Here is a 26,028-nt window from a genome sequence, read left to right on the forward strand (position 1 = left end):
AACATTCTTAATTATTCCAGCTCTTGGGTGGTCTATAATTTACATGTGGTAACATGTCTATTACAATGGAAGCAAATACCAGTAATACTGAAAATAATTAAGTTGTTTTAATGCTTTCATGATTGTATTAATATTTTCATGGTGAAAATCACAACCACTTGATTACATAGCCCAACCAAAAATGTCTAGGTTTTTATGCCTGATCTTCGTGTTATTTGGGGTACTGATTCAGGAAACTGCATTGGATAGTTTCTTAGACATGGTTATCATGATTTTTTATGGGCAAGGAGATGAAGACTGGTATATAGTATATATTCTGTATCTCAAAAGCTAGAATTATTTTTGGCCTTTAAAGCCCTACATTGTTTGGGTCCAGGTTACCTACAGGATCACTTTCTCCCATACAATCTGCCCTGCACACTTAGGTCTTCTGCGGGGCAGCTACTCCAACCAGCCAGAACCCAACTGGCAACCGTCACCCAGAAGACCTTTTTATCGGCTACTCCACAACTGTGGAACAACCTGCCAGAAGAGATTCAACAGCTAAATGAGCTGTCGGAATTTAAAGCCCATCTGAAAACCTATCTCTTCTGGCAGGCCTACCCAGTCACTTTTAATCATAAATTTTAAACTCACATCTTGCATTCACTATATTTTAATAATTGTTCTGTGTATTTTAATATATGTATTTATAGAAATAAGTTTTGAAATGTGTATTTTATATAACGTTTATGATTATGTTTTAGCTATGTTGTAACTCACCTTGAGGAGAGGTGGGTAAGAAATAATAATAATAATAATAATAATAATAATTATTATTATTATTATTTGATACACAACAAGATTAGCACACAGCAAACAAGATCACTATGCTGGCTTTTGTATTCAATCACACGTCAACCACTTCCCAAGTGTCTAGGAATGTGTGATGTCTCGCCGAATAATGTGAACCAATCAGAGTAGATGGCAATTTTGTCAGCACTGATTGTTTTTAAGTGCAGGCCAGTCTTTAGGCACTGCATCCAGTGTGTCAATCACCACTGGGACCACCTTGACTGACCTGTGCAGTTCAGTCTTTAAATCCTAGATTCATGCAAGCATTTCCTGTTGTTGTTGTTGTTGTTGTTGTTGTTGTTGTTGTTGTTGTTGTTATTATTATTATTATTATTATTATTATTATTATTGCTGATAGGAGAAATCTGGTGCCATTTTTGGAAACAGCAGGTGAAATATACCCAGAAACAAGTCTACCATGTGAGGCATTAAAATATGTATTGGTCAGTCTTATCTACATAAATTCCTGTTTATATTCTTGTGCCAATCATAGGTTTAATTCAAAAACACTGTTTCAAATTTTTGGAATTACATGCTACCACAATGAAACGCTGAAACAAATATTTTGCAGTTTAAAAACCAGCATCAAGTCAATGGTGTTACTGCAACAGAACCAATATATGAAACACTACTGTTAGAATGACGCAGAAAGGGACACATTTGTTGTTGTTTTCATGATCTTTTGCAATATGTTTGCTGGTTTCCACAGCCTTGTTTAAATTCAAGCAAAGACCTTTTTGCACCAGCTCTGTAGGATTTCATTTTTGAGTTGTACATTTAATTCTCCATAGCAGATGGTGATGAGTGGGTGAGGTGCTGTATATTTGCGACAGATTCCTTATACTACAAAATTAATTAATTGCTTCATACAGAGATTTAGAATCAGCATTGTATTACTTCTTACTAACTCTTGTGGTTTTAAACACAAAATCTGCATTTCCTTTATTGAGTAAAATAAGTCTAATCATTAAGATTGAAACTAACTTGTAAATAAGTATCATACATTCTGCTTGAGCATTAGTTTTTCCAGATGTTGCTATGAAGAAGGTTGCTAAGGAAATTAATCAGTGCTCAATTATACACAGTACAATGGGGACCTCAAAGCTCTTGTTTTCTTCAAGCTTCCATATCCTACAGAGATCTTTAAAAGAAATCAAATGTGAACAGGAATAATGGGAAATGTGAACTTTTGCTCTTGACAGCGAACATAAATGTGTTTTAAAAAAACGACCTAGAGACAATCAATATTAAACGTGTGGCTACAATACTGCCCATATTGTCAGGCCAACAGTTAGGCACATCTTGTCTCCAATACCTTAAATATGTGAGAGAACACAGAGAAAAGCACATGATAACTATTGTATAAGGATGAACTTTCTCATTTCCTTGTCCTCTTGACTTGACAACTGTTAGAAATACTCATACAACCTCAAATCCAGAATATGCCTAAAGTCAACTTACCCAGTGGTATATGCTGATAGATAGATAGATAGATAGATAGAGCATTGCTTGGGTAAATTTAACATTTGGAATGGAATATCCAGTGGCAGAGCCTCATACATTCTATATAACCCAACTTTAATAAATTCTGACAACCCATATTTACAAACAACAGCAACTTATATTTCACCTGCATTAGAAAAAAATGAACAAGATATGGGACAATGAATGAAGATGAGAAAGAAGAAGCCATTGTAGGATAAAGTGTTTGATGGGAAGAATTCAGTCTTTGTTGGAGAAATATTTGCAAGCATGTCCACATCACACACACACACACCTAGGACTTATCAAGATAAATATAAATTGGAGAAAGTTAAAGAAGGAACATCTGACGAAGTAAATAGGTAGCATTCATTTACTCAAAAGTAAAACAAATAAACAAGGAACACCACAAAAATTAGCCATCTTACCCAAAAAAAGGTGTCAGCTGCAGGTAAGGGCATGTCCCGATGGTGATCCAGTACAAGTGAAATCCAGGGTAGGTTGGTTGCACCCAGGCAGTCGGTCAAGCTGAGTTGGTAACAGTTCAGGGGTTAAACAGTATACTGTCAGATCTGTTTGTGATTACCAGCAAGATCTGTTTATGTAGAATGTAAATTAGAAGGTGGGAACATCAAGCAGAAGTGAAAGTAGTCAAGCTGAATAGAAGAAAAGGCTGGATGTAAGAATGAACAGCAGAGGTTACCTCTTGTCTGTCAGTTTTAGGGTAATGTTGAGCATTTACAGACAACCAGGGTAAGTAGAAATGAGCCAAAATCCTCATTGCTATAGTTCTGTGAATATATTCAATGCCCCGGAGCTCTCTGAACCCAAGGCTGGTTGGTACGTAATGTAACTAATCTTTTTTAGGATCTAGCTAATTACAGACACATCAGTATGACTTCTGTAAAGCGCCGCTGAAGGCTATAATTATTCAACATATAAAATCAGTCTTGCTAAGAAAAAAAATCAGAACGCAAAGTGAAGTCTTGCTTTACTAACCTTGCAGAATATGTGAAGGCGACAACAGGTGTGGAAACAAGGACAATTCCTATTGCTCAGATTAAGTGCCTGCTGAAATTTTCAGCAAACCTTTGGATCAAAAGGAGCTCCTCTCATCAGAAAAAAATGTGTGTTTTATTTTGAGACTGTGTGATTCTTTTGGGAAAAGAAATTAAGAGGACCAGTAATATATTGCATATTCAATTTAACACAGGGCTGAGCAAAGAGAACACAGTATCCAGAGTTCCAGCGCACCCATCCCCCAGGCCCTTTCCCATTTTAGGGAGGAGAAATTTGAAAAATCTTTGTGCTGAATATATATATAGGCTGTGGGAGTAATATTACTCAAACCCTTTCCCCCCTTACTGGAAGTAACTTTTAAACATTTTTGAATTAGTTTAAATTACAAAAGAGGACCTGAAAATGGAAACTGCCCTTGATGATGCCTCAAGACTAAAGTTAAGAAGGGCTTTTCAGAAAAAAAGTGAGAGGTAGCAATCCTAGGTTAAACTGGATGTGTGTGTCCATAGCTCTGGGTGGTTGCAAATCTCAGATACTTGTCTGTAAGGGTTGAGATGTGTAGAAGGGTTATAATCAAGTTTTGGTGACATCTGTAGAGCCTTACAGGACATGGTAAACAAGGGATAGGGTATTTTCTTTTGTCCATCTTACAACATAACAACAAATCTTCTTATTTATTAGAGGCTTTGAACTGGGGTGAAATCCAGCATGAATTATTCCCATTCTGGGAATTTAATCTCTTGAAAAAAGGAAATTCATTACTAGCTAGTCCCAAATAACTGCATGTGATTGTGTAATTCACAGTATACTTTTTCCAATTCTTGATTATGAAGTACAATGTTTTGTGAGATACATATTTTCAATTAGCAAGGGAATCTGAGGAATGCAAATATAGCGCAAATATTGCATTTAATGGATCCATGGTAAATCTTCAAAAGGAAAGGTTGCCCTTGTATAAGACAAGGCATAAATTCCATTGAACATAAAATGGATTTCAAAATCTGTGCTACTTTTTAGACTGTATATGTTGCAAATCTAGCAAAATGAACACCTACTTGAATTTCAATTGTAGGTCACCATAATGCAATTCAGTATGCATTACTACTGTGCAACCCATGTGCATTTCTACAAGGTTTGGAAAGACCATTAAATAAGTGCTTAATATATTCTGCTGACTAGGAGCAAATAAAGAAATATTTTTGAAATCGATGCTGCAGGTATGCTTAATGGAGTGCAGTCATGCTTGTGACCCTTGGTTTTAGAGAATATCCCATCATACAGCACTTCAAGATCTTCCAAGAATCTCATTAACACCATAATTTGGGTATCATCTCTGAACTGCTACAACAATTGCTACCAATTCCAGCTCTCTCCAACTTGGTGCTAGTGATATTATAGGAAATATAGTCTAACACACTTGGAAAACACTAAGTTGGGGACCCTAGGAAAGAATTGCTGGAGGTGGCAAGAAACTCAATTCTTTTTAAAAGCTTTAAGAAAAAAGGAATAGAAAGAAAAGTCTTTTAAACCTATGGGCTGAAGTGGTTTAAAGTATTCTGTTCTAGGCCAAATGATCAGGAAAGCAAGTTCTTCACATGCATTCAAACCTGCAAATGTATCATTTCCCGGCTAAAATGAGTGTACTGGTGTTAGTATCTCTGTAGTCAGATGAGCCCAAAGAAAACTATGAATCCAGCATATTTGAAAGAGCGAGAGATACTACAGAGCAATGGTTGAAACAGATACACTATTGAAAGCATGGCTTCCATGAAATTCAGTCAAATGAGGAAGGAAGGCTCTTGCTAATAACAAGCCAGGCTGGATTATGTATATTGAAATGTTCTGAGGTTAATTTATCTGGGTAACCAGAGAATTTGACAGCGGCATTCTCTGCAAGACTGTTCTCATGGTTGTCTCGTCTCCACTTTTTGTCCTTTGTACTGTCAAAGGAGCAAGAGTGAAACCTGCCAATCTGCCCAACAGCTATACTTTGTATTTGTTTCTCATCACTGGAACATGCAACAGTGATTCTGTCAAATTATTCCTGCCAGGTCAGTCTATGGCCCCTGAGCAGGAAATCTTTTTTGCACTAACAGGTTTTTTTCCTAAACAACCTCCCAACTTGAGAGACTACTGAACAGATGTAAAACAGGAAATCCCCACCCAGACAATGAAGATTTGTAGTGGCATTGGCACAGCTTTTACAAATTGGGTATCGCTTCATAGTATCAAAGTTAGGGCAAGCAAATGGGCTTAGCTGTGACATAAATATATATATATATATCTGTACCATTAAATGCATGCATAGTGCAGTCATAATACCAGAAGTAAAAGCATGAGAACTACAGGGATTTGACTGATAAAGAAAGGTGCTGTCATGAAAACATCTGAACACATTTAAAAATATGGCAAGTCCATAGCCATTCTACACACTTTCATTTATTGTCTGGACAATTTAAATACAAATAATTCAAACACAACAAGGTTATGAAAAAAACCCATTTACAATATTTTTCCTCAGAAATGATCTAAACTAGCAAGTTAAACATGAAGTCATACATTGTAACTAAAATATACAACTGCCTGGTCCTAAGAAAGATTTTATTTTTAAATTTCAGATAGTAAAACACATTGTAAGAGAAAAGATTCTGACTTGCCTTTCCCACTAATGCTTAGAAAATGCATCAAAACTTTCCCAGAAAACTGCACTCAGCAGGTGATGTAGAAAGGTTTTCCCCAAACATTTGAGGGGATTTCTTTTACTTTTTTTAAAAAAATTAAAATTATTTCAAAATGTAAATGAACTGATGAAATTTAGGATTACAGCCTCTGCTGTGAAATTATTGGCCTACTACAAAATGTCTGCTTCCTCAGTGTGGAAAAAACCCCCAAAATGGAAGAGTATGTGGGTTTACATGCAGTTAGTGGGTATAAGCATGAGAAAAGAATACACAAAATAAGCACAGATTATAAAGAACCATAACGTTTTATTACCATTAAGACTAAACTGGTATTGAAAAGATTTTATATAACAAGACAAGAAAAGCAATAGCAAATTTAACTATCGACTAGATTATGCATAGCGAGTAACTGTTTCTAGTACTCAGGGAAGAGCATGACCTTTTTTGTTTTAAATATATAACCATACAAAGCACAAACATACGAAAAATATCAGTGCACTGGACGTGGGAGAGCACCCCTTCAGTCATTTTGTTCCCTTAGCTGTTTCCCCCAATCTGAATTACATTAAAATAAAGACCCAGTTGTCGTTTTTTTCTACTGTGCAGTTAAGAAAAAAAATCACAACAAACATGACAATATATCAAACAATATTTCTACACAGGTTACCTTGATACCTTTTGCCACTTGAGTATCATAAGAAAACATTTTAAGACATATACAAACAAAACTAGCAAAGTGTTACAACTGAGAATAAGTTAACCAAAGGAAAAATAACTTTATATATATATATATTTATATTTATATTATATATACACATACACACACAACAAAATGACACAATAATATGCTTCTTCCCATAGTTTAAGTAAACAAATAAGTAGACTAGCCAAACTAGCAATATTTGATTTTGGCATATGCGTCACATCAGCAATTAAATAAATAAGTGTTTCAAGCAACATAAAGAGTGTTTTAAATGTGCCAACACAGCCCAGTTTATATCAGTATGGGCTAAAAAGTGAATCTGAAAATTCTTAACAAATTTAAAGCAAATGTACTTTTTTCCTCTAAACACATTACATTTAACTATGATACTAAGATATGTAAATAATTTTGTAGCACCTACTGCTCAAACGAAGGAAGTTTTTGATTAAAATTAATTTTTTCCCCAAAACCTTTGTTCTGCTGACATCCTCATACTGATGACTTAAAGAAAAACCATCCTGCAAATCATCTCCTTGCTTTTGGGTTTTGACTGTGGGTAACTGTGTGCCTGGGAAGAACACTCTCCTTTTCTGTACTTAATATTTTATTACATGCTATGAAAAGATACGAAGACCATCTGTTTGTAACCCATCCTTCAAAAAACAATCTACTTAATCCAGTTCAAAACACACATCTTGATCTCTAAAAAGTTACCAGTGCAGTATGAACATGACAAAGTTGTCAATTTCCCCTAAATTAGCCAGTCAAAATATTTTTTTCTCAAATCCAGATTCTCTTGTAAAAATTCTTTATATTTTATAAAAATAGATTTTTCTTGAAACCCATTTTCAGCAAAGAGACCACCTCTTTGGCAACATTGTTAATGTTATTTAAACTGTTATGTCATCAGGTATCCCCCCTTTAACGCTATCCCTAACAGAAGACTGTTTAGTTCACATGATATAAAAGAAAAAAGGAAAAATAAAAAAGGTTGCAAAATTATATTTTCTGTTTTGCAATTTTTATTGTTCCTCTTTAATTTACGTTGGGGGTTTACCAATCTGATTGAATCAAATGTTTTGGAAAAAAGAGCAAAATCTGCTAATCCCATTCGTTTGTAAAAATGGTTTTAGTTTTTTTATTTGTTTTTCAAATGAGTGAATGGTCATCTTAAAAAGACCCACCTTCAAGGAAGGTAGTAAAACTAGCTGGCCGGGTAAAAATCCCTGCACATTGTTATCTATGTATAGTATATTCAACAACGACAGCTATGAAAGAACATTCAATGCATCAAAGATTTTTGTTTTCTAAGCATTATAAAATCCTTCCTGTTCACAGGATATCCAATGTTTTAATACTTAGGCAACACTGGCTTATAAAGTCCATGGTTGAGTATAAGCCTTGAAGAGTTTTTTTTGTTCGTATATATATTTATATATATATATATATTTATATTTATAATTATTATTATTAAGGATATGAAATTCAGGATTTATGGGTTTTGTTGGTTTTAAAGGAAACTTGCAATACTCTGTCTCCTAAGCGATATCCATTAAGGCTGGCAATTGCCATGGCAGCTTCATCGTAATTGGTCATCGTAACAAAACCAAATCCCTTGCACTTGTTGGTATTGAAGTCGCGGATCACTTTGACATTGTTGACTGCTCCAAAGGGGCCGAAGAGCTGCCACAGCACACTTTCATCCGAATCAGGGGATAGGTTGTAGACAAAGATGCACCATCCAGTCCCTGTATGTCCAGGAATATTCATTCCCACAAGGCTTGTCATCCCATCAATTGTGATCGGAGAAAACCTACCAGATTAATATGGAAAGAAGACAAAAAAAAAGAGAAGAGCTCATCTGGAGATCAATTTTGAAATGATATGAAACCAAATCCCTCCCTGCATATACTGTTGTGAAGAATATATGTAAAATTATAACATTCAGTTATTATAACATTGAGCTATTAAATACCCCCAAAAGAGCAGCAGATTCACTAGGCGTAACCAAGCAGAACTGGCTGTTCGACAGAACTCCCATTGGAGAATACAGTGAAACAATGCTGCATCCTGCCCTAGACAAAATTCTCCTTTACACTGTAATATAGTTTATGTTTTAATTTAACCGATTTAGTTCTTGATAATAAGATTTTTGTCTCATGAAAGCTTACACATGGTAAAATCTTGATGCTCAACAGAAGAGCTCACAGTATTTCTTCTTCACTGCCATTTTTTTTAAAAAACCTTATACTGTAAACAACAGTATACTCTTCTACTTGTGAAGAATAGCATACTGAAGTGTGTGAGTGCATCTATATGTTAAAAAATGCCCAATACATTTATCTGAAATGGTTGAAAACATAAGAAAAACATTAGTGATTCGAACTGCTATTCCATCAAGCATGTGGTTAGATATTTGAATGTGTATCAGACAGGCCTGTGTTCTCTTGTTAAGCATATGCAATTAAAGAAGGTATAGATTTGCTTATCCATAAAGGGCAGATTCTGCAATATATCATCACTTGTCAAACCATCAACATGACAGAAAATAACTTTTCAGACTTCATAGATTGAGATGCCCAAAGGATGTTTCATGCATTATACCTGAAGAAATAACTTTAGGTGGACTCCAGCATCCAGGAAATATATGGTAGTAGCTTAAAAATGAACCCTTTAGGTATCTATATATCTAAATGTTTCCATTCATGCAGTTAAGCCCTTCCTTAGACATTTTGAAATAAAGCAAAGCAAAGAGGTTGTAATTATAATTATAGAATGGAACCACGTAGTCAGGCTATTCAAAGGAACTGCTAATTTGCAAATTTTCAAATACTAGGAAAACTCAGGGAACTCTCTGTCATCCCAATCTACTTCTGCAGCAAAGATGTATTCTTCTGAAATGCAAAGAACTAAGGCATTACATATTTTCTGTAGAAAATTTGAGGTGCAATATTGTGCCATCCGCCCCCTCCCCGTCGGATTTTTATTTTCATTATCTTGTCCTTGCTCACAAAGTGCTCTGGGTAGCTGATATGTTCCCCCACCCATTGTTCAGAATCTGCACTACAAGCACAAATACTGCATAGGGGTAGTAGGGAGACATTCAAAATGGTCACAACCACGTCTAGGAAACTATCAGTTACCTCCCTCATAACTAAAACTCACAATTAAGCTATACTTTTGAACAGCTATTAGGATGGAGGTACCCACTCCAAAACAAAAAGGGAAAAAAAACCCATGTGGAGGACACGTCTACACTAATTACTGAAATCAATGTAGAGCTGGGTCATCTCCATGGTGGCCAAACGTGGCCTTGCCCCACATTAGCCAAAGTTGGGGGAAGGTCTGAATTCTGACACAGAATTAGGACTATCCCCTGACTTTGGACTTGGTTGAACTGTTGGGCTGTTTCCGGAATGGAACCAGTCACAACTGTCCCCACTGCCATCTCGTGTTTCCCAAGCTTGGGCAATCCGTGGACACTGCCCCCCTTGCCCTGCGTGTTGTGGCAGATTACCTGTCAGCCATTGTCGGAAGTGATTTTGAACAGGGTGATGGGAATGGAGGGGGGGAGAGGAGGATTCCTCCTCTACTCCTCCCTCTCTCTTGGTGCTCCATTGCCCCATTCAACGTCACTGTAGGTGATAGCTGACAGGCAGGGTGTGAGGAGGCAGGAACTGTGGCCGTCCAGAGCGCCAAACTATGTTCAGCACCACTGGGCACGGGGCACTCCCTTCCACCTTCACAGCGGCTGGGGGACTCCCTGTGTGACTCATACCTGCGGCCCGGAGTATTGGTCAGTGTAGATCCACTCAGGGAGGGGGAGAGGGAGAGAGAGAATAAGGGAGAGAAAAAACACAGTTTCAAAATTTTTCTTTACCCATGAAATGCATTCTTGGCTACAAAAATAAGTCCAAATCTTATCTCTTGAAAGAAAAGACTTTAGTTTCTGTGGAGGAATTCCAAGACAGAGCAAAGAAATATTTCTTGGTGTGTGCCTTCATGTCAGAAATGACATGAAGATTTGTTCAGAAAGGGCTTGCCTTTGTCTTCCTCTGAGGATGAGAGAGTGTAACTTGCCCAACTTTGCAGATTTTCAGATTAATCAAGATGCATACTATTGATTGAAGCACATGTCAGATCTGCAAGGACATGTACAGATTCTTTGTAGGGAACTTAAGGAAAGCAGCATGTTAACTTCACCACATAATCTCTTTTTTCCCTATGAAAGTCTCAAGTTCTCTCCTTCCTGTATACATGAAGGATTTCTGAATTTTCCTGACTTTTCCAAGGTTATAGTTCATGAGGAAAGCCTCCATGGATAGAAGTTCCTTTTGCATGGAGTACTTCTACACTGACAGTGAATTGGACTAGATGCCTCTTGAATTCCTCCCTGCCTTTCAGTTTTATAGTTTTCTGTTTCCTACACAAGCAAACAGCACCAGAATAAAATAGGTATCTAAGACATACTGGTAATGTGGGAGCTATTATTATTCTGTAAGATAAGAAAGCACAAAACCTGCACTATACACAACAACAATAATTTGTTTTCCAACGGACCTTTGCCACTGACAAATCCTGTTCATTTTTTACATCAATTATGCACAGAAAAAAATCCAGTGTAACTGCAATTACCAGTGGAAACAGAGCCCAACAGATCAAAGACAGCAATCACCTCAGAAAATGGGGATTCTAGTGATATTAGATACCATCTGGTGCAGTTCCACATGTAATCTTTATATATGAAGGTGACCTTCTAATAATTCATATGAGTGAACTAGCAAATAGTGATGCATAAGTGCTACAATACACAGAGGCTGCAATTTCTGATGACACAGTACTGCTGCAAAGCCTCAATAAATTGTAATTCATGCAAGACTCAGCTGTCAGATTGCTTCTAACATCTTCTTTGTTGACCATAATGTTTGGGCTTGCATCAAGGGCATTTGCTGCCAATTTGTTGCTGGGAACAATCCAATGTCCTAGTCCTAAATTACAACATTGAAAATGGTTTGCAGTCACAATACCTGAAATACTACATCCAAATGACCCTGCTACAGCTTAAGATTTGCTCAAATGACCTTCTCCATGTATCACCAGCCCATACAAAGAGAAAGGTTGGAAAGGAATAAAAGGGAGGGACTAGAAAGGAATAAAAAGAAAAGGACTTCTGTTTGGTGGCACCCTGACTATGGAACATTATTCCTTAAAAAACTGGTTCCTTCTTTGCTCAGTTTTAGAACTCCTTTCTTCTAAACAGTTCTGAGTTATTTTAAATCAGCAAACATTTGTTCTTAATATATTATTTCACAATATTTAAAAAAATTAAAATAATTTAAAAGCATGTTAAATTTTTAATTGTTCATTAGTTGGGGATCTCTTTTGGACTCAGAGGCAACAAAAATAAAACAAGTTAACTAAACCAGCTCAATATAGCTGATAGTAAAATTATTAATATATAGATTTATAAAATAAAATAAAGTGAAATAAATTCACGTGAAGACTCTGCCAGCCATTTCCTTTGCTGAAACGTTTTCCAACAATTAGAGACATATTTCACAAACTTTTATTGACCCTGGAATGCAGCTATATTGCTATAGCTTGTTTTCAAGCTGTTTATTTCCATCTCTATGAAACTGCTTTGTACTCTGTTCCAGAAAACTGCTATGAGTGAGAAAAAGGCCGGAAATAAACACAACTTACTATTTAACTTGACATACTATAGGCACACCCCATATACATGGTGTGGGGAAATATTATCTCCTGTCATATGACAATCAGATAATGGGGGAAATACAAACATCAGATGACAATGAAAGCTATCCAAACACTCTTGGTTTTTAGATTATATTTCACTATATAAGATCAATGAGGAACTTATTCTTCTATTACTGTATGTATCTACCAATATTTTATCATGTAGTATCAAGGCTACATGTCTCAAAATTTTTACTTACATCTCTGTATACTAAACGATAATCTTTCAAATATATACTAATTACTGACTTAAAAAACATAAAGAGCACTCATCACAAGCATTAATAGTAAATTTATGTTCAACTATACAGGTTGAGCATTCCTTATCTAGAATTCCAAAACCTAAAATTGTTCACATGGGGGAACAGAGATTGTAATATCTTTGCTTTCTAATGGGATCAGTATACACACATATAATTTCATATACAAAAATATTAACCTTTGGGTTATGTATATGAGGTGTATATGAAGAATAAATGAATGTTGTGTTTACAATTGAGAGTCCCATCTCCAAAATATCTCAATATGTAGATATTCCAAAATCCCCCCAAAGCAACCAAACAAAAAATCCCACCCCAAAATCCAAAACACTTCTAGTCACAAGCATTTACATTAAAGGATAACTCAACCTGTATTGGTTTCTATTTGAAATTTGACTGAGGCAATGAATGAACAGCCATTTACAACAAAGCAAAGTAACATGTGTATTACCTCCAATTTTGTACTAAGCTTCTGAACAGGTGTTCTCATTAAAGTCAAAGAACATAAAATTATGGTTAATTTGAGTTGTGAATGACTGCAGTATAATAACTAGAGAGGAAGAGAACACCCATTTTTGGACAGGTTATGGCCATCTTAAACGTCGCCTTGCCTCCACTGCAGCACTAGTGGATTCTGAACCATGCAGAAACAGGTCTAGAACAATCATGTCCCATATTGTTCCACAATTTTAATCTAGAACCCACAAAATGCACAAAATGTAATTACTCCTAAACCCAAATGTTGCTATAACTGCTCTTATTAAGAAAAGTTAGGGATATGCACTTATTTTATACATGTTTTCTAACTACCAGGAAATACAGGTACCTCACTCAGTATCATTTCAGAGGACAGATCAAATACAGGTTTGAGTGATATAATCCAGGAATAATGGATGTTTGGTACTAATCCTACAGTCTCTATAACTTAAAAATGGGACACAGTAGCCACAGCTTGGTTGTGACACTTTAAATTCGTATTATATGTAAAATAATTATTCAATATAGATCAGGCATGGGCAAACTTTGGCCCTAGAGGAGTTTTGAACTTCAACTCCTGAAAATATCACCCAGCTTACCAGATATTAAGAATTGTGGGAGCTGAAGTCCAAAACACTTGGAGGGCCAAAGTTTGCCTGTGCCTAATATACATGGAGCAGAGGAGTGGATCACATGTACATACAGTAGGACACAGATCATGTGCCACTTTGGTTCCAGTTGAAATATACTAATTGATACCATTAATGAAGATGGTACCCGCTGAACTAATGGATGAATGACATGTCAAAACTCTACTGATTCAATGGGTCTATTTTAGTTGACACTAGCTACTAGATTCAGACCAAAGGTACTAGACAAATAACAATTCAAAATTGTAAATGTGTAGAAGAAGATATTAATTGTATTGTCTTCCATCTCCAGCACAAACAAGCCATACCAGTGTACATTTTGCATGACATTATGATAATATTTTCAGATTTCTATCACTAAAAACGATAAAATCAAAATCAGAATAAAGCTTAAATGAAAAGATGACAAATAACAAACTCCAAATTACTGGGAATAATGTTTAAACCTGTAACAAAGAAAACTTATACTTGATTAAGGTGCATACAGTTACAGTGGTTGAGGAAGGAAAGAAGAGCAAATACTATGGATTCCCTAATATTTTTTTAGTAAATACTTTCAGTGCTAATTTTCACTGATATAGCATTTTTGTTAGTAAATTTTGATTAAGTGAATCTTTAAAAAATAATTATCGAGAACACTTTAGGGGATCACAAGGCTTGTAGCTGTTGCACCTAAACCATCTGAGAACACCTGGAAAAAAAGAAAAGAAAAAGTGAAACAAAAGCAATATATATACACTTGTGCGTGCCTGTGTTTGTTCATGGTGTTAAAGAAAATCAACTGAAGTCCAAACGAAAAGACAGAAAACATTTGGCATGCTGGTGGGAAAAAAGAAGGAATTAAAAACAAAATAAAGTTAGTGAATTAAAAAAAATTACAGCACCAATCTGTGCCAACATGGACATCTGGCAATCTGTGGAATTCTAATTACCTCTTTACGCCATAGGCCATATTAAGCAAATTGTCCAGCCTGAAAAGAGAAGGAGGGTCTCTGGGTTAATGTCTCACAGATGGCAAGATTGCTCAATGGAACTTTTATTAATAATGCTCCATTTTCACAGAAGAAATTCTCAACATTATCTCCCATACATCCGGCAGGCCTAATCATTCACCAGCTATAAAGCTACTTCCACTTTGACAGTGTATGAAAGTCATTTTTAGATGACCTGTTAATGAGGAAAGGTAGCATACCACCATCTCAAAATATGACGCAATACATATTAACTTGTCATTGTGTTGCTATATAAAATGAGTGTGTGATTGTAACCACTACTATATAGGCAGCTATACACCATTTCATCACCATTTAACCTATGAACAGAATTGCATCATAAAACTGTTATACACAATTATATAAAATATGCTAGTTTCATTCGTTTAGGATTTTGCATTTATCCACATTGCTTCAGGATATTTTGCAAACATTTTGCAGATTATTAAAACTTTATTTGAACCACCATTTCCTTCAAATCAAGATTGTTTATGACTATATTTATTTATTATTAAATATTAAATAAAATTGAGACTGTTTAGCTTGATGGTCAGTCATTAATAAATAAATGCCTTTCCAACTTTTACAACACACAGGCATTTTCATATTAACTAATTAAATAGGTAATCTTTCTTTCCTGACAGCTAGCTTTCAATGCAATAAGCAGAACAAAATAAGTTGTCAAAAGAAATAAAAATGTCGAAGTCCAAAACATATTTATCAGAGCTTCATGAAATCAGCAGGAATTGTTCTGCAAATATTTTAAATATATGTAATATTCTGAAATTTTTATTTAGAAGTACAGATGCATAAAAACTGCTAAGTATGTGCTGATACATAAAATACATACTATCATTGTTTCTTCCCCTTTAAAAATAATACAATATTTAAAGGAGGAATTGATGCCAACAGATACCAAAAAATATACTGTAATGAAAAGAAGACATACCAAGAGCGAAAATAAGTTTTCCCATGGATATACAAAAAGCTGGTATGAAAATGAAAAATATTTGCAACAATAATACCAAAAATCCAAGAAGTGTGTTTGCACGTGTAAGAAACATTTACCAGGTGATTGGTTCTATCATCTTCAACAACAATCAATTCTGTTATGTTATGTAGGAAGACAATCTTTTGCTTTTAAGTTGGAATAGTAAGTTCTTTTAAGTCATCTCATCATAATTCCACTCACAAAGGTTTGGTGAATGACTGATGCGTATGTGGCTTTGAGTCACCTGTTGACTACCTGCTGACTTGTGGAGACCCATGAATTTCATAGGGTTTTCTTAGACAAGGAATAGATATGTTTTTGATAGGTCCTTCCTTTGAAATATAGTCTACAGTGCCTGGTATTAACAGACAACTACTAATCAGGCTTGACCATGCTCAACTTCCAAGATCAGACACCCTCACATATAAAAAAAGCAATCTATAGTTTTGAGCAAAACTCATGTTCCAGATTAAGACAATTATCTTAACACCAATTATTTATAGACAGTTACCTGAATCTCTGAGCCTGGTGGTGAAGAGGTCCAGGATAGCGTCTGTTGGGAGACTGATACAGCTGGGAAAGGAGGGCTTGGCTTGTTTTTTGACTGGGGTTATTAGCAAACTTCACAGTAATTGGTTCTGTAGCACCACTAGGTTTCTGGCCATTAAGTCCCTTTATGGCTTCTTCTGCCTCTATTCTCTTATCAAAACGGATAAATCCCACACCACGAGAGACACCTTGGAAAACGAATATGGGGTATAATCAAACCAAGGACAATTAAAAAAAACATAAGAACTTACAAAATACAAATAAAATCCTAAACATGTATCTTGGGTCTCAATAAAATGCATCACAATTTTAATAACTCTAACAAAATAAAGATTGTTTTATATAAAATCAGAAAGGCATAGAACAAACATAAGGGGCACGTCTACACTGGCCAATTAGGTTGGTCTGGAACAGGTTTGAGGTGAGGAAGCTGATACTTATTCACGTAAACTAGCCTTGAGTCTGGTTTTTGGCAGCCCCAGCTTGTTCCAAATTTACAAAGTGCTCCATTGCAGGCAGGTGTCAACAACGCATTTCACATTCTGCATAGTCATTTGTGTTATGTCATGTGATTTATATTTATGGATTGCTAAAACATATTAAGGGGCTTATCTCAGATTCTAGCCCCCCCCCCCCTTGCTTGACGTGCTTAAAAAACGTAATCTGCGGCTACTACAGTTTTGCAGCCACCACAGTTTGACACTAACTTGAAACTGGATTATAAGGCCAGCATAGATGTGCTCACTAATCTTCCCTGTCCCCTGAATCCACTACTTTTGTTACAGCATTGGGAAGTGTCAATTTTTGGTGTTTCACACTTGTACTTCATATTCCAGACCAAATTCCACAGGGGGGAAAAAGACAGCTGGGAAATCCTCCAGAGATTATGTATGACCAGTGCTCAGGGAGTGGAATGCAAGATGTACAGTTGAGATTTAAGTTTAAGTTTAAAAAATAGTTATGGCATAGTAATTATGTGAATCTTTACTCAACAGCAAACATTCTCATAATATTTTTAAAAGCACTCCAGGACAGAAAGCAAAGGATAAATAAATACATGAATAAGTAATCTGATGAAACATTTTCAGTTAATCAATCCCTAAATCCCACTTTAGGATTTGCAGCTAGTACATGACGTATATACACATTTATACAAACACATACACAGAATATAGAAGTACTAAAAAAATACTTGGTTCAACATCAGCGTATTCGTTCATTTCAGAAAACAGACTGAAATGAGCACATACAGACATCCAAGTACAGAATTATAAAAATTAAAGAAATCTTTTTCAACCTGTGACTTGATCAACCAGAATTCGTGAGGTGATGATGCGCCCATATTGCGAGAAAAGCTGTTCTAGCTCTTTCTGGGTCATCGTTTTTGGAAGGCCGCTGACATACAGGTTAGCATCTCTGATTGATGCAGAACTTGGACGGGCATAGGAAACCTGGGAGTTAAACAACAGATGATTATGTTTTAGACAAATACATTTACATCACATGCATACTTAACAGTTTACTTTGAGCCATGGCAGCTTGTTTAAAATAACCTTCTCACTTGATTTTACCTGCTCTTACTATAGTACCTGCTGGCATCAATTCCTCCTTGAAAACAAAAGGAAAGCTGGATACAATTTAAAAACAGATGTAAGGCTAAAGGTCTCTAAATAAAGAATAAAAAGAATGACTGCAGATAGGCAGATTCGTGTCCCATCTCCCACATACCAGCTTTGTACATTTACGCCCACAAGGGTGGTGGGTGTGCGTGTGTAAAAAATGATTTCTTACACCTAGTACAACCTGAATACACTTATATGCCAGTTCAGGGTTATTTTGTTTTAACAGCTGAAAACCAAAACAGATTATTTGCAGAGAGACATTTTCCCTTTTTCTATATTCAAAATAAACGGGTAAGATCTGCTTTGACATAGATTCACAGCTTGTGGTGATCCATCGCTGACCCTGGAACCTCAGGCATTGGCGGTGGCCAGGTGCACCTTCGCACAATTAAAACTTGTGTGTCAGCTGTGCCCATACCTTGAAATGACAGATTTGGCCATGGTAGTTTACACCTTAGTTACATCCCATTTGGACTACTGCAACACTCACTACGTGGGGCTGTCTTTGAAGATAATTTGGAAGCTTAAATTGGTCTAGAGATCAGCAGCCAGATTACTAACTGGAGCGCCCACAAGGGAGAGAACCACTCCCATATTGCAGCAGCTCCACTGGCTGCCAGTCTGCTTCTGGGCTAAATACAAAGTGTTGGTTCTTAACTGTAAAGCCCTAAACTGTTTGGGTCCAGACTATTTGGCAAACCACATCTTCATATACAGACCTGCTCGGGCACTATGGTCAGCAGAGAGGGCCCTGCTCTTGACCCCACCCCTGTCTCAAGCGTGGTGGTGGGAATGAGAGAGGAGGCTTTCTCTGTGATTGACCTCCCCCTCCCCCAATCGATGGAACTCTCTCCCTAAAGAAATAAATATGGCCCTCTCCTTACTCTCTTTTAAAAAACAGCTAAAATGCATTTATGTTCTCCTGAGTATAGAGAGGAGGAGGAGGATTAGAAAACTATGCATGGTTATCATCAATCGGAAATGGCATCAAACCCTGGCTCTGTTGGTTGCTTCAAAATTTTAATTGTATTTTAAATATGGTTAGATTTGTGTTTTGTTTTAATGTCAGATGTGTAATGTTAGATTGGTTATGTTATAATCTGGTAATACTTCAAGATTGACTGATGAGGAGGAAGGCAATGGGAAAGAAGGGTAGGCTTGCCTTCTTGTGATTCTGATCTCACTCAGCCCTGGCTTTAGACCCATCCATTCTCAGCATGCAGCTATTAACAGATTGTCCATGAGGAAATGCAACTACCAACATAAAAATGGTTGCTCTCCTCTGACCTACTATATATATATTCATGTATTAGTTGACTTCAAGTATAAGTCGAAGGCAGATCAGGGGGACAAAATTATAGATTTGAGTATGACCCATGGACAAATCAAGAATGGGAGTGTATGTGTCAATGCTTCTTTTAGGTGCTCCCAGGACAGACTATGGTCTTACCTTTCATGATTCAACTCACCGAAGTACACTACAATACAGTATTCATATTGACTTGTGGATTAGGTGACCCATGTTTTTGGGTTGATTTTTTAAGTATATAAAAGTAATGTTTATATTCAGCAGATGTCTATCAATATAGTCCTTTCTAGTAAAGTACAGTGACATGACATTATTTCCTGGTTTTGTGTGAAGCCAGGAAATAAGGCCATGCCTTAGACCTCTCATGTGTAAATTTGAAATCTGAGAGAGGGTTGCTATGGAAATGAGAGCAATGAAGGGGAGGGGCCAGAGTTAGGTGAGAGGGAAATAAACTGTCAGTTGGAACTTTGTTGTGTTTCCTAATGCATGCTTTTGAATTTGTTTGTGAGGTAATTTCTTCGTCAGAAAGCTACAGATCCAGACATACAGCAATAGTCACTTTAGCTGTAGTTTACTGAAATATTTCAATTTACTTCACTCTCTAAATAATTACAATTGCTTAATATGAATGCAGCTTCATTTGAAAATGCTATGTTTATGTTAAAACCTTAACCAACCAACTAAAAAATCTAACACTCCCAACAGCTTCCCCACCAAACTACTTCTTGCACTGCTAACAATTCCACAGAATATAAAACATTATATTTAGTGATAAACAAATGAAACAAATTTCTGAATCTCTCCCATTTAATCCAATAAAAAGACCTCAAGGCTTTGGTCCCTGAATGGCCAAAGATGAAGAATGGCCTTTGCTTGAATTATAAGTGAACTACAATAGAAACAACATCTGATTCTACCTTCTTCACCTTTTTTCTCCTCTATGATTTTTAACAATTTGTGTTTGGTGAAGAAACCAGTGGAATTTCCAAAGCTTGTATGATGTATTTTGTGCATTTCCGATAGCCAATAAGGTTTTTGTATTTTGCCATATTTTACTCAAGACAAATTTAATTCATGAATTGCTGTATTTTATGCAATAGTATGTGTGGAAGTCATGACTGTGAGAAGCAAAACCCTTGTCTCCAAAACATAATTGATGGATATATATGTATACGTTCCCTCTCCTAAAATATACACTGAGTCAGCACATAAAAAGGACTATTTTTGTCTGCACACAGCCTTTAATTTAAGATATGCATTTTACAAATTGATTTTAAGGTACTCATCTTATAAACTGATAAAGGAAAATTGAGAATTTTAAAACATATTTTGATATTCAAACATCATACACTAATACAGTATTTTTCTAAAAATCACAGCAATTTTTAAAACAAAAACACAATTAAAACCACTGTAAGAAGGGATAGATGACAATGACAGATACTCGTTATACACTATTTCAAGTTATTTTCAAATTTTAGGCCCACTAACCATGGCCAGGAGCACAAAATGGTAAAAGGGGATCAGATACTGAGGTAGGTGGTATATTACCTTTTTTCTACTAGTCAAGATCCTAATAGAGAATGCACCCCAAGTTGTGGACTCAAGCTGATCCACACTAGGCTTGTGGGGTTGGTTATATAATTACTGGTGCTGTATTTATTTACAGTATATATACTGCTTTTCTCACTCCTGAGGGGACTCAAAGCGGTATCCCAAGAGAATTTGGGGAGAAAGGGTTTCAGGACAAGCTGTTAGTCTTTCCCTTCATGTGTAACTTTATGAAGATGTCAGAAATATCCTAAAATATTTCTAATGTTGCCATGAATTGACTCTTTCTTTAACTAACACAACAGTGCTTGTGCTTGGACCATGCTGTGAAAATGAAGTCATATCTTCTCCTTTATAATGGCCACCAGACGCATGAGGACACATGTCTACAATGATTTAAAATAAATTTGGAGCCAAATGCTATATTCTTAAAGTAATGTGTACTATTAATCTCAAAATATGATTTTGTCCATCTCACAAGTGGTTTGTCATTGTTTTGACATTCGCATATTAACATAGGTGCTCTTTAAAATGTTCATCTAAATAATATTACGTATTAAAGAGCTATGATTCCACCCATTATTTCTTTGTGACTATATATTTACATGTACATGTATATGGTAAAACTGCTCACAGACATTTACAGCCTTTGTTTGTCCAAACATATATGGGTGCCCAATGACATCTGCTCTCCATTAAATTCTTATAGAATTCTTATAGCTCATGACTAACATTCAAAGTTTAGAAAACAGGAACTCTACTAAATACAAATTAACCAAAACTCTCTATTAATGTGAATATGTCTTGATCCATAGAGAACAGAGTATTAGAAAGCACTCTCAAGCACAATATCTCAGGGCTTCTACATAAGTTAAATGAACACAAAGGGGGAAAAGTTGACAATGAATCATCCCTTCCTTTGTTAAACGTCTACCATGCTGAGTCCTGCGATGGTACAAGATAAACCAACCCTTCATTTTCTTGTATGGATGAAGCACTCCCATGCAGGGAACTTAACCTTATCATACAGCATGACAAATGTGATTTGTTCCAAGCATTCAACGATAAAGCCATGTTAGCCTGAGCACAAAAATATAAACCATTCCTGAGACCGAGAAAAGGAATTTTAGCGCACGTTCCCATTGACTAGTCTATCTCATCAGAGGCAACAAGATTTGTTTGCAAAAACCACATATTTTCTCATGTGCATTGTAAAAATAACTTTTTATCCATTAGGAATCTTCCAGTTTGTTTTTATTGGAATTAAGCTACATTTTTAAAAGAAAGAAAAATCACAACTGAGGTCCACTTACAAAGTATTCCTGTTAATGACAGGCTGATAGTAGAATAGTTCTTGAAATCAATTCATGCTTCTTAATAGTCACAAAACAGAGATAAAAAAGGAAATTCTATTTCTGGTATTTTAGATGTGTTTTATAAAGAAACCATTTTCTCTATCTGAAGTAAATTATTAGGGATTATACTATATACAACATATAGCATCTAACAGTAGAATTCTACATATGTTTATCAAAACTTCAATGAAAATGAGGCATATTCCTTGGGCAAGGTTGGTTAATAACACTAACTTATTATTATAATTAAAAACTTATAATTATAGGAATGCTATAAAACTATAGGGGTAATATTAAAAATCCTTTAAAAGTAAAGTTTTTTTCAATTACTGCTGTTAACAACCTCATTTTAATGGCAGTGACTAGAAAGTGCCCCTTTTGTCATTTATTTAATCACGTGCTTTAACATTCATTTATTTCAGCAGGAGGGTGCTATTATTTTAATATTTTAAAAACACCTAGACAGATATGTGCTGGCATTTAAAGATTTGCTGAAAATCAGTAACAGGTGATAAAATTACAAGGCTTATAATGAATGTATGATGCCTTACGTGTTTCTGCCAATGTCAAGATCACAGTCTTTAAAAAGGATAGACAACAAGTAATGCTAAGAGCATTGACACCTGTGGAGACTCCATTACTCTTTCGTCAGGCTGTTTCCCAGAAAGAAGTGAGAAGCAACAATGTGAGAACACTGGAGAACTGCAAATGGATGGTGCTGTGTGAATATCAGTCATGGTATTTCAAGAATTATTATTTGTCTGGAAGCTTTCCAGAGTAGAAAAATATTAAATACGAAAAAAGAAGTTGCAACTCAATGAGAAAATAAAAAGGTGAACATTATTTAAATGGTAGCAAATTAACAACTGCCTCTTTAAAATATTTTAAAGAAAAAATATGGAAGCTGTAGTGGAAAACATGGGATAGTTACACTGTTCGGCACTGAACTGATTTTTGTCGGTAGATCTGTAGGACACATGTTGCCGTAGCTATGTCTTAACACAGTACTTAGTACAGTGGTGGAACAAGATATAGTGAGGGGTACTAAGTTGACTAACTTTAAGCAGAGCTTGGATAAATTCATGGTTGCAGCTCTCCAGGGCTACTAGTCGAGATGTCTATAAGTCACCTCCAGTCTTGGAAGTAGAACAGATCACTACACTATTACAAAATATTTATTTGGAGGTAGTGGTATCGTAAGTATTTTATAGTATACAAGAGGTGAAAATTGCACTTGTACCTGGAGTAGTTGGATCTGTCCATGGTGGTACATGCCTTGGTTACACCCTGTTTGGATTACTATAATGCACTCTGCGTGGGGCTGCTTTTGAATACTGCTCAGAACCTTCAGTTGCTCTGAAGAGAGGCAGTCAGGCTATTAACTGAGACTGGCTATTGCGAGCGTACAACTCCCCTGCTGTAACAGCTCTATTGGCTGCCAACCAGTTTCCTGGCACAATTCAAAGTGCTGGTTTTTACCTACAAAGCCCTATATGGCCTGGGATCAGGTTATTTGAAGGATTAGAGCTCTTTATAATGAATTTATCAAAATGCTATTATAATCTGCAGAGGCCTTCTCTGTCTCCCACCACATTCTCAAGTTTGTTTGGTGGGAACTTCTTTCCCCGAGCAACCATGGTGGCCCTATCCCTGCTTGTCTTTTGTTGTCATTCCTCCGCCATGCAGCATTATGGACTGAGAGGTGAGCTTTTGGGGACAATGTGCTTGGGATTTTGGGGTGGAGGGGGAATTTTAATGCATTGCAATATTTCAGTGGTTAAAGGTTTTAATGACACAATGGTTTTATACACACACACACACATATGCACGCACGCATTTACATGGTTTTAGTTTTAATTGTTTTTATTTATTATTAGCTGCCTGGAGTCCCTATATCAGGAGAAAGGCGAGCGAAGAATGAAGTCAGTAAGTAAATAAAACACTGTAAGTTGGAATAGTAACAGACTGGATGAACAGAGAAGGAAGGCAAGAAGGCAAAGCATTATGCAGCTTAAACAAGTTAATGCATGGGAAGAGCTTTATAGGAGAAATCTGAAATGACTTGTTCATATTATACAATGTTTCCTGGAATTTTAAAAAAAACACCCTTCTGGTAAAAATGTCTTGTTTGATACTTAAAATGAAGCACCCCATACTGTTTTGCCAGCATTTCTTCTTATTTCTTGGCCACACAATTAATTCATTCAAAAGGAGAAATGTTTCCTTTGCACTTGGTCAGTGTAGAATTTGGAGGACTAATTTTGATTACTAAATAATTCATAATAAAATAGAATATCCAGGCATTTAAAGGCAAATATCCAAAAATAATGACCAATCATCACTGTCCAAAATATCAAGGACATTACTAAGAGACATACCTGATCAACCTGTTTAGAATTAATAATCCTCAACAGGAAAAAATAAGCACTTAGAAAATATTACAGAATGATACACATGAATCAGAAATAAATAATATTTTTGGTAAACAGGAGCAAACATATGAAGGTAGTAAGACCTTAGGGACACAGATTCTGCAAAATTTCTTGGAGGCATACTAGGACTATCAACCACTGACCACTGGTTGGAAAGAGTTCAGAGGAAAAAGGAAAGGAGGGAGGGGGTCAAGATGACCTCTTACTTCAGCTGTATCATCTACTACAGCCCCAGGGTAGTGAAAAGAGAAGGCAAAAATAATATCAGAGATACAACTAGGGACATAAGAAAAATTAAAATCCAATCTTCAAAAATGATATTTAAATTTATGCTGTCCAGAGATAAGAATGTTATATTAGCAGGCAGCCAGTCTAATAAAATTGTGTTTATTTGCTAGCATCTTTTTCTGAAAAGTTTGGATCTGTGACATGAGTGTTGCACTGAAATGCTCTGACCATCTTCAGTGATCTCTGACACTGTCAAAATGAGATACCAGAAAGAGTTTTAAAACTAAATTACAGTACAATTTGCTTTTAATGACAACCATTTAAGTGACAAAATTTAACTACTTGTCTTCAGTGCAATTACTTTACTCTTTGTTCAAGTGGAAGGAACACAATTATTTGCTTAGGTCACTGGCATACAGCTATTTATTTATTTATTTATTTATTTATGAGACAGCAAAGCCGCTGGAATACCACTGATCTAAACTAATGCTAAAAATGTCGGGAACATTTATGTAACCAATCATAGTTATATTGCTAATAAATGTCAGTATGGGACAATATTCTTCCTAATAAGTAATTCCTAAACATATATACACTACTAGTGGATTAGGCCGCAAGAATGGAGGTTTGCTTTTAAAGAATTATTATAGTTATGATTGATAACCATATTAGATCTGACCATTGACTTCAATGAAATAAGAAAAACACCCTATGTCTACAAAATTCTTTTTTTCTTCTACATCCCTATGTGCAACTGATCAAAGCACTAGTAAAATAATACACCAAGCTGTCTCCTTTACAATAGCAACTGATTGAGAAAGAGGTTCTGTTGTGATATGTCTTCCCTATTGCTTTTCCTTGCAAAAGATTGAAAAACCAGAGTTCTTTGGGAAATCACTCTTCTCTCCCAAGTATCTGATATGTTTCATGCTGCAGCACTTTTTCTCTTGTTTGAAAACAGTTGCTTCATTATTTCATATTAAAGTTCACCCATGGTTTCATCACTCCCATGTTTCCATATATTTCTGTGATCTTTGCTTCTCAAGCTCCACCAAACGCAATCATTTATACATATTCTGCTCACTCACATACTGCTGTCTTTCCTCCCTTGCTGATCCTTAAGCCTACAACTGCT

General features: G+C 35.9%; 1 protein-coding gene across 6 annotated transcripts in view; it reads right to left on the reverse strand.

Moving 5' to 3' along the window:
• Positions 1-5,755: 5,755 nt before the first annotated feature.
• Positions 5,756-26,028, reverse strand: part of ELAVL4 (ELAV like RNA binding protein 4) — an 86,647-nt gene continuing 66,374 nt past the window's right edge. For 4 of the 6 annotated variants that reach the window (XM_060773480.2, XM_060773478.2, XM_060773483.2 and 1 more), the window contains exons 4-8: positions 17,694-17,847; positions 16,359-16,584; positions 14,797-14,835; positions 10,499-10,531; positions 5,756-8,533 (exon numbers count right to left, since the gene is read on the reverse strand). In XM_060773480.2, coding sequence (XP_060629463.1) covers positions 8,206-8,533; positions 10,499-10,531; positions 14,797-14,835; positions 16,359-16,584; positions 17,694-17,847 — 780 coding nt within the window. In that variant the 3' untranslated portion in view covers positions 5,756-8,205. The remainder of the gene's footprint in view (positions 8,534-10,498; positions 10,532-14,796; positions 14,836-16,358; positions 16,585-17,693; positions 17,848-26,028) is intronic. The other 2 variants (XM_060773479.2, XM_060773481.2) reach the window with 2 other exon arrangements.

Source organism: Anolis sagrei, chromosome 4 (assembly GCF_037176765.1).
Source record: "Anolis sagrei isolate rAnoSag1 chromosome 4, rAnoSag1.mat, whole genome shotgun sequence".
In the NCBI taxonomy this organism is placed as follows: domain Eukaryota; kingdom Metazoa; phylum Chordata; class Lepidosauria; order Squamata; family Dactyloidae; genus Anolis; species Anolis sagrei.